At 45.1% G+C, this 9,165-nt stretch overlaps 1 protein-coding gene across 1 annotated transcript; it reads right to left on the bottom strand.

Moving 5' to 3' along the window:
* Positions 1–1,802: 1,802 nt before the first annotated feature.
* On the bottom strand, positions 1,803–7,315 carry TMEM106C (transmembrane protein 106C). The gene is made up of 8 exons (XM_011368212.2): positions 7,169–7,315; positions 6,465–6,679; positions 5,325–5,388; positions 4,672–4,831; positions 4,436–4,576; positions 3,938–3,987; positions 3,427–3,480; positions 1,803–2,538 (listed from the first exon to the last, which is right to left on the bottom strand). The coding sequence occupies exons 2-8, from the start codon at positions 6,649–6,651 to the stop codon at positions 2,442–2,444; spliced, it is 753 nt and encodes a 250-aa protein (XP_011366514.1). The 5' UTR covers positions 6,652–6,679; positions 7,169–7,315; the 3' UTR covers positions 1,803–2,441.
* Positions 7,316–9,165: the final 1,850 nt, after the last annotated feature.

Here is a 9,165-nt window from a genome sequence, read left to right as displayed (position 1 = left end):
CTCTATGAAAATGTCCAAAGGCTTTTAACTAAGAGTCAGGAGTCTGAGCTCCAGCTAAGACTTACTCAAGTTTCCTGTTTCCTGGTAAATCACAGAACAACTTCTGAAATCGTTTCCCCTTCTAAACAAGTGAAGGAACACAGAGCGCTCTCGAGGTGAAGAATCTTACTTATAAAGGCAAAGAACAGAGATTATTTTTGCCCAGAGGAAATACTTAGGAATGGGCTGATTCTATTAGTTGTTTCACACTTGGGGCTAGAATCCCTAGACAGTTGACCCAGAGATTGCAGGGATCCTGCTTTGGGGTAACAAGAGTTGCAGAAGAGACGGTGGAGGTAAATTGTGGCCTAGACGGAACCTGGTGAGTATGTCTTGTGATGGTGTTTTAAACTTCAAGCTATGACTCTGGACAAAACGCATCAGAAAATGCAATTTTTAGCACACAGCAATTGCTCAATATGGAATGAGAAAATGGAAAAATGGAGATTTCAACCAGGTGACCCAGGGTAAGCAGTTTGAGAGCAAGAAAAGGTCACTGTAGAGGCCAAGGCAGAAGCTTGAGAGAAAAGATCTCTGGTGAAGCCTCGTCTCAAAGAAACACATTCTTTCCAAATCTCAATCCACTAGAAATACAATGACGATGGCAATGACACCTGGGCTGGCCACTTCCCCTATTTGAGTGTTGCTGAGAGCAATTCTATGCATCTCTTCAAGAACTGATAGATAGCATGACATAACTACGCAGAGCATCTTAAGGTGCAGTTTGGGATGCTAAGGATATAAATAGGTATGAGAATTCATAGCATTATGAGGTCAGATTTGTTGCTCTATGTTCAAAACAAGTACTTTGAGTATCATGGCTAGATTTAAAGGTAATATTGAGAAGTAGGAAATGCCATTGAGGCAGAGTCATGAAATTATTAAAACTTAATTTTAAAATTACTAAAATTATTAAAAATAGCTAGAGGCTATTGGGAAAACGGGATAGCTAAAGAGAAGAGGTAGCAATGCGGACAACTTCATGTATTTAGGGCATGCTGTGTTTAGGGTGATGTTCTGAGAAATGGTGTACCTTTGCTTCTATACAAGTCGTGTTTCATTATCAATATACAGTCATCACTATCCTGTTCCTACAGAGCATTAAAGGACCCAGTGCAACACTGAAACTGAGCTTTCAGCCCTCAGCTTTTAGGTTACTCAATCATGGTATCAGCCAAATGAGTCATGAAATTTAGACTTCAATAAAGATTCAGTGTCAAAATTATTAATATTTAAGATCGAGCTATGGGAATGACTACTATAGACCCCCCACTCCCATCTGTTGCTGTTAGGGTTTCCCAAGGCTATCTCAGCCAAGTTCTGAAACCCGACTACTCAAGCTTCTCAATTAGATTCTCTGCCATTGTGGGGCTTTAGCCTGCTTTTTGGTGACTGAGAGTGTGGAGGCAGTTGAAGCAACTTTCAACGTCAAACCAGGCCCTCTTAATCAGCACTACAGCCAGTTGGTTGGGGTAGGTTAATCCTCAGGAAGCAGCTTCTCACTCCTCAGGCGCCCCTGGCTCTACCTCTTCCAACCTCCAGGGGGCATTAAACGCTCTGTTCTGGAAGAGCAATGGGGCAGCCTGTCACCATCGGAGGCAGATGGTGAAAAGTGAGGTTGCTTTCTGTGACAGGAGCTTCTGGGAACAGTACAATCAGTGCTCTTTCTCTTCCCTTCCCACCCTGTGCTGACCTCAGGCAACTATCCTATGGTCCCCCACGGGTGCCTACTAAGACATCCAGGCAAGCAAAGGAGACACATATGAATTAAAAGCTGGGTTTATTATTCTATCAAATCCCTAATCCATGTTCTAGCCAACGGATGAAGGGTAAATCAAGCCTCACACAGACTCTTGGTAAAAACAATTATAACTTTATACAGGAAAAACAGTTTTGTTTTTAAAAAAAGTTCCTAGGCATTTAGGAGCAGATGAAAAATTTTCACGTATTGAATGGTCTGTGCTTTCTTCTATGTGTTTGAATGTTCTCTCTCTGCTGCCTCTTCTGTGCAGATGAGGCCCTGGTAATAGCTGTGCAGCTCCACTAATAGTTCTATCTTTAAGTCGCTTGCTCTATGGTTTGACAACCTCAAACCATGGTATGCTTTCAATTTATAATGCTCCAAAACAGCTGAAAAGATCTGAATTAAATTCTTGAAACCTTTGAGTGCCTACTATTTGCTGGGCATAGGCTGGGCATTGGGCAGTGATTCTGCTGTTTGAAGAAACATAAATGGTGCCACAGAAAGGAGTTTTCCTCCCAAGTGGCAGGAGGAGGTTTGCGGGGATTAAGAGAACCAGTTTCTTCTCTACTTCTACCACCTGGGGCAGGTATGGAATTCCTGGGAACAGATGCTGTGTCTCTTCTGACAGCTGCTGTCATGGAAGAATCAAGAGAAGTTTCTAAACAGCTGTGGAATTTGCTCCACAATCCACATAGTGATGTGTCTCCAAGGAGCTCTGGGTCACATGGCCAATGTATGAAATCTTCACTGAAGTTCTAGGAAAAAGAAACCAAGAATTATTTCTGTTTTTGAGATGAAATAAGAAAAACTGTCCAAATAATTTCTTGCAAGCTCAGGCAACAATATCCATGGGTCCCAGAAGAATATCTTCATGGTTACATAACCAAGAGGCCAGAGGATCTTTCTATATCCACAAAGATGCTGTGCTACGAGATGACGTTCTAAAGAAGTGGTTCTCAAATGGGGATGATTTTTTTCCCCACAGGAGACTTGGGCAATGTCTGGAGACATTCTGGGTTGTTACAACCGAGGGGGGAGGAGGTGCTGAGTGTTACTGGCATCTAGTGGGTAGAGGCCAGGGATACTGTTAAACATCCTACAATGCACAGGACAGCCCCCTACAACAAATAACTGTCTGGCCCAAAATGTCAATAGTGCTGAAGCTGAGAAACCTTGCTCTAAACACACTTATTTCGAATGTCTGCAGCAGACCTGCACATTTAACAGTCATGGTTCAAGGAATACCCCCAAAGGTCCGTGACATGTGGTAATTTGTGTGACTATAGAGAGTAAGTTTGTCTAAATGTCCAGTACTTTACACATTGAGAAGACTTTTCTGTTCTTTACTAGTCTCATTAGGATTCTAAAGGGATCACAAAACCAGACACCATTTCATAAAGAAAGTTATATGTCTAACTGTTCACTGCGAGTCTGGTGATTTGTGAAGGGGATTTGGACAGTGCATCTGGAGGACACCAAGGGTTCACTGTATCTGTGCCTGTAAGGCATCGGGGTGTCCCCTCTTTGGCTGGGGACCTCTGCCTGTGGGTCATACAGGATCTCCCAAGCACAGGTGGTGAGCTGGCACAGCCTGACGGTCCATGCTCAAAAACAAAGGCCATGGAACAGGGAACGTGACGTACCTCATGAAGATCACTATGTTGTGAACCTGGATATCGGGCAACGTGCAGAGGAAGCTACCGAAGAGCAAATATGGAAATGGTCAGTTTGGCTCAAAAAAAGAGAATCAGCGGAGTGCCGAAAACTGTTAAACTGAGGTGCAGTCGGCCCTGTTTGGGGCGCCTCCCCTTCCCCACACCCACCCTCCCGACCTCAGTGCTGCCATGGCTCACCAGTTCAGAGTCCCTGCAATGTCCTTTCTCCTCTCACATCATGATATTTTTTGTTTTTTCAAACCCATCATATATATATAAATGCTGAGGCTTGGAAATGTTTCTAATGGCTTAATGTTCTCTTTTGGAAACTGTAGCACTTTGGTCAAATATCAAAAAACACATCCTCTAAATAAACCTCAAGATGGCCAAGGCTAGCGAACCTACAGGTCAAAGGCAGGACCAGCCCCAGTTTACTGAGTATAACTCTGCATTCCTTTTATCTAGTAGAGAGCACACAAAGAGAGAACACCATCCTTACTACACATAGGAAAATGGTCCTCCCATCTCGGCCTGCTCCATAAAATTCACCTGAAAAGAAGACACCAGAGTCAGTCTCTGTCCAAGCAGTATTGACACAGAACAATACTATTATTAATGTCTAAAGACCTGGGAGCGTCTCTCCATCACATACAAAATATCCCCCCAAGATCGTCCCTCATACAGACTATGAGCCTCTAACAAATGCTTCCGACCGCTTCTCTTTTGAGAGGCCAGTGGACCTCAGACTATCATTCTGCCTCTTCTTGATTTGTAGCAAATTGCTTTCTTTTACAAATTCTTTTGCTCCCCTAATACTTAAATGCTAGCTGATATTTTTCTTAATTTTTCATAATTACAGAACCCATCAGCTCTTTTTCATCAACCAGTTCCTACAAGCGGAAAGGAGAAGAAAAGGAAAGCAATGCGGCTACGGCATTTTCCTACACCCTCTCTTCTCTCAGGCCTGTGGGGCAAGGATCCTAGAAGAACAGCATACCAGCTGCTCGCTCCGGGGTGGAATGAGGGAGACGTTAGCTGTCGTATACGACCCAACCACTGTGTTCATGTACTGAACCTGGCTGGACAGGCTGGTCACTGCCACAGGGTAGAAGTTGGAGTTCCTGATTTTCAGGGTGGCCTGCATCAGTTAGGGCAAGGAAGGAAACGAGTGTAAGTGTCCTGGGTCCAACACTTGCAGGTGCACAACCCAGGAAGGGAGGGCCTAAGTCTTACCTTGATGGCGAGAATTACAAGGGAGTCCTGCTTATTAAATGTGACTTTCACCACTCTGATGCCACCATCATCCACAAGGACTGAATGTGGAAACAGGAAGAAAACCACCAAACCAGATGCCAGGAGACAGAGCAGAACAGACAGGAGGACATACTGCTTACTGCAAATGACACAACATGTGACCGACTTAGGCAGTCAGATATCAAGGTCTATTGCTTAAGATTAAATGCAAAACCTGGAATGAGGTGGGAGGGACAAGAAAGTAAAAAGGGATAGGAACCACAAACCAGGCAAGAATGAGTGGAGTGGGAGAAGCTTTTTAAATCCATCAGAATGCTGTTTGCAATCTGGGAAGAGAAGCTGAACAGAGGAGCTGTGTGGACAGAAATATTTCCTAACCTCCCAAGACACCCCTCTTCTCCAATTCCTTCTAATTCAGTTCCTTCACTTGGCCCTCAGAATGTTTTTAGCTTCACGTTTCCTACCCCAGATGGTGACAGGGGCAGTGCATTTTGCTGGAGCAAACAGTATTAAAGGAAATAGAGGAATTTATAAGAACAGATAAGTTTTCAGAAAGTTAACTGGCATTCATACATATAAAAAGAGACTAGGGATAGAAGCGGGTATTAACAGGAGAAAGACAAGTAACTCACGTTCTCTGAGGGCGCAATCTCTGATCGCTGTGTGGGATCAAAGCCACCAACTCATTTACTTGCTCTAGAAAAGACCAAACAATAATTTGGTAAAATAAGTCCCATGTGTTGGCAGTACTTTCCTTCACATCACACATCAGCCTGCCACAACATATACTAGTCTGGAATTAGACATTTCTAAGATACTAGTTTCATATTTTGGGTCTAATGAGCAAAAAACAAGTAAATCTAGAGAGTACCACAAATTACAAAACATCTACCAGTGCTGCCAGGGCAGTGATATGGAAGTTGAGAAATCTAGGATCTTGTTCCGGCTTTCCTGCATGAACTCGGGGAAGTCATTACCTCTCTAGGACACTGTCTTCTCATTTCTAATATGAAGGCTTTAGAGTGAATAGTTATCACCAGCTCTAAACCTTTGTGACTATCTAAACTGTTACAACTTTCTGAGGGTCGACTTTGTGATAGACAATCCTGCATCTAATCTAGGCTCCACTCCTGAGGATTTGTTTTTCCTCCCTACTTGACATATTTTTCAGACCTTAGGTTAATGAGTCATGATCTGCTTCCTTGAACAGAAGCTTCCAAGTTGTCTTTACCCTGATCCTCCGGTTCACTCATTGCCAAGCAAAGCCAAGCCAGGCCTTATGAGTGAGACCAATAAAGAAACGTACCTGTCAACAAATCCCACAATGTACAGCAAACTGTTAAGGAGGAAACCACAGGTTTCGAATGGAGTCACTTGTGCCAAAGCCCATGACAGTGAATCTAGGCTTAATACTTGACCTAACTGCAGTTTCTCCAGGAATATAATCTTAATCAGTCTAGAGTCAATTAGATCTTCAAATGTACTAGACTGAATTTTTGTTCTTTAACAAAACCAAATGTTCAAAACCAAGGAAACATAGAACAAAAGTAAAAGTGAGGAAAAGAAACGCTTTCAAATATAAGGAAACCAAGAGAAGTTGTGAGACCTGCCCAAGTTTATCAAGTCAGCTGAGCTGGCTCCTGTTCAGGGCACAGTTTATAATTGATATTACTGACTAGAATAAAAGCTCTATATGGGAGACAGGAGAAGCTCTGTGGGTATCTCGGGATTCTTATTGGGGAATCATCCTTGCCATGATCAAAGATTCTCACCTGTTGGAATGTAGCCTGTCCCTTGGCATGTGAGACAAGTGATGCTGTCCCGCCCAGTGAACTCCACATATGGGAATTGGGCAATGGCTTCCTCCTGCTCCCGTTCATCCAGCAAATCCTCCCTGTCATCTTCTTCCTTCCGCTTGTAGGAAGAGAGATGAGCAGAGGTGGAATGCTGGGATCCCATGGCCGGGATGTGCCACCAGTGTCATGTCCTAGAATGCAGAGCCAAGTTAGTGCATGTTAGTGGCCACACTGCGCCAGGAGAGAAGAAATGGTTATCAATGAGAAAAGTGAAAACACAAAAACGACCAAACTGCCGTCCTGAGTGTGATCTTAAACACCTACACAATTTCTACCAGGTCTTCATTTTGTAGCACTGCTCCCCCCACCTCCCATACTGCCGGAGGAACGGAGCCCGCTTCCGCCAACCTGCCCAGCTCCTAACAGCCCTGGGACTCGGAGCACCCCAGCTCCCACCTGGTCCCATCTCGCCCTTCCCGTCCACTATTTGCAAACTCTGTGCCCTCCTCAAGAAAAGCTTCCTGAACAAATAACACACACCAAATTAATAACAGGCCTTAAAGACCCTCCCACCCCGACTCCCGGGCCCGGGAGGCAGGCTCAGGTCACGCCCCCTGACAAAAATGGGACGCTGTGAGCCCACCAGAGTCAGAAGCAAAAGCCGGAATCGACGGACCTACCTGCAAGGCGCGAACCCCCAGCAGCTCCTTTCCGGACCGTTCCTCAAGCCACCGGCCGGCTTCAGCTTGTTTACCTGTCGGGTCGTCAGAGCTGCACACACTCGATGCGCACGCGCCGAATGGCAAGCGAGCCAGAGACGGCCGCGTGCGCACGCGCTTGCGCTCTTTGGGGGCCCAGCAGTCGGCGCCGCTAGAGGGCGGCAGAGTGCGAGGGAAAGCTGCGTCTACGCGGCCTAGGGAGGGTGGACTTGGAGAGAGGGTGATGCCCAGCCGTTCCCCAGAAATGCTGGGAAAGGCTCGAGTCAGGCTTCCTGAGCAGAATGTTTCTCTGCGGCGGGAGGAGGAAGACGACCCTGGCGGCCAAAACCATTGTCATCTATTCTTTGAGCACAGGGGCTGTGTAGACGCTGAAAATACAAAGATGCAGAAGACACCGAACCCGCCCTCATCCTGCTTTAGGATCTCCCCTTCCCTAGCCCGCCACACCACACAAAAGGCAAGCACGTAAAGGATTAGATGACGTTTTAAAGGGTGCGTTTCTCTGTGGGTACTGCCACGTTGAGCTTAGCCCGCAGCGGAAGGAAGTGGGGGTGAACATTAAGCAGGTGAAATTATTAAAAATGATGCTGGGGGAGAGGAGAGATTCTGAACTGAGTGAATGAGGGGCCTGCTTGGCAATGGAGAGTGAGGTCTCTGCCCCCTCCGTCTCTCTTTTCTTATTCTCCGGTGGGGAAGGCTGATGCTCCATAATCTGTCTAGCCACCTGCCTAACTGCTGATCATGAGCATCCCCATGAGTTTTTAGAGTAAGAAGTGCTAAAAAAATATATATATTGAATGACAGTTGTTGAAGACAGAAAGGCAGACCTTATTCAAGAGGGCCATGGTGATAGGGATAGGGACTGCTGCAGTGGGGTTTTGCAGTGGGAGAGAGAGATTGGGCCCAGCTCTGAATATAACATGGGCAAGTAGGAATTTATAGAAACGGGGCAGAGTAAGGGTCAGATGGAAAATTACTAAGAGAAAACATTAGGAATAAGGGGAATTCTGGCTAAACCGACCTAACAGGATTTTTGCTGAAGACAGGCCAAGGTGATCAGATATCACTTGGGGGATAGTGGAGGATGAAGAACCTATCAGATTTGAGGGTGATCAGATATCGAGGGTTGGGGGTTCTTGCTAAGCTGACTTAGCAGTGTTCTTGCTAAAACTGGATTTTATAATAAGTATACAGAGGGGCCTAGGAGAAGGTTCAGGAGCCTGACTAAAGTTCGGTCAAGCAAGAAACCTTTGTTAGAACCAACAAGGATCCATTGCAACTCTTTTTCCACTTCTGCCCACACTTCCTTCCTAAAATCTAGTCTTCACCTTTCTCCTTGCAAGCCTATACCAGTTTATATTCCTTATTTATCTAAATCTGATTTTGTTGGAGGTGGCAATATGCTCACGTAAAAATATATTTCCCAGCCTTTCTTGCCATGTGACAATTAGAGCCAATGAGATATAAGCAGAGGTCGTGTGGGACTTCCAGGAAAGCTTGTTAAAAGGAATTGAGACTCAATTGGTACTTTGACCTTCTACTTCCTGTTTAAAATTTGGACTTGTTGGAGGTGGGGCAGCCATATTGTGACCATGAAGCAAAAAGTTCATGCTAAGAAAGGCTGGGTAGAAGGGTAAAAGGAACCTGGGACTCTGATAACCTCTGGAGCTACATTCAGGCCCTGGTAACTATCTTCTGATTTCTCATTACATGAGAAAATAACAACTCTTCAAAACTGTGGGGTTTTGGTTGTCTCTCACAGTGGGATGCTATCTTAAAAGATACAGATACAGAGCTAGTAAAGGGGAAAGCCTGGATTTTAACGCAAGCAATCTGACTGCTTTAACCACACACCGTGTAGACCACACTTAGGCTTCTATCCTCTTCTAAAGTCTGCCCTTGGGCCCATGCCCTTGGAGATGGGGAGGCCCCTTATCTGTCTGAGATCTGTCTCTCAA

This window comes from Pteropus vampyrus, unplaced genomic scaffold, assembly GCF_000151845.1.
Source record: "Pteropus vampyrus isolate Shadow unplaced genomic scaffold, Pvam_2.0 Scaffold140, whole genome shotgun sequence".
Classification (NCBI taxonomy): domain Eukaryota; kingdom Metazoa; phylum Chordata; class Mammalia; order Chiroptera; family Pteropodidae; genus Pteropus; species Pteropus vampyrus.
Note: the sequence above shows the minus strand (reverse complement) of the source record. Positions and strands in the feature narration are given on the sequence as shown.

Coding starts and splice junctions, on each gene's coding strand:
- TMEM106C (XM_011368212.2), bottom strand. CDS start 6,651: ATGGGATCCCAGCATTCCACCTCTGCTCATCTCTCTTCCTACAAGCGG. Junction 5,389..6,464: donor GACAGGCTACATTCCAACAG/GTGAGAATCTTT, acceptor GGTCTTTTCTAG/AGCAAGTAAATGAGTTGGTG. Junction 4,832..5,324: donor AGATTGCGCCCTCAGAGAAC/GTGAGTTACTTG, acceptor TGTCATTTGCAG/TAAGCAGTATGTCCTCCTGT.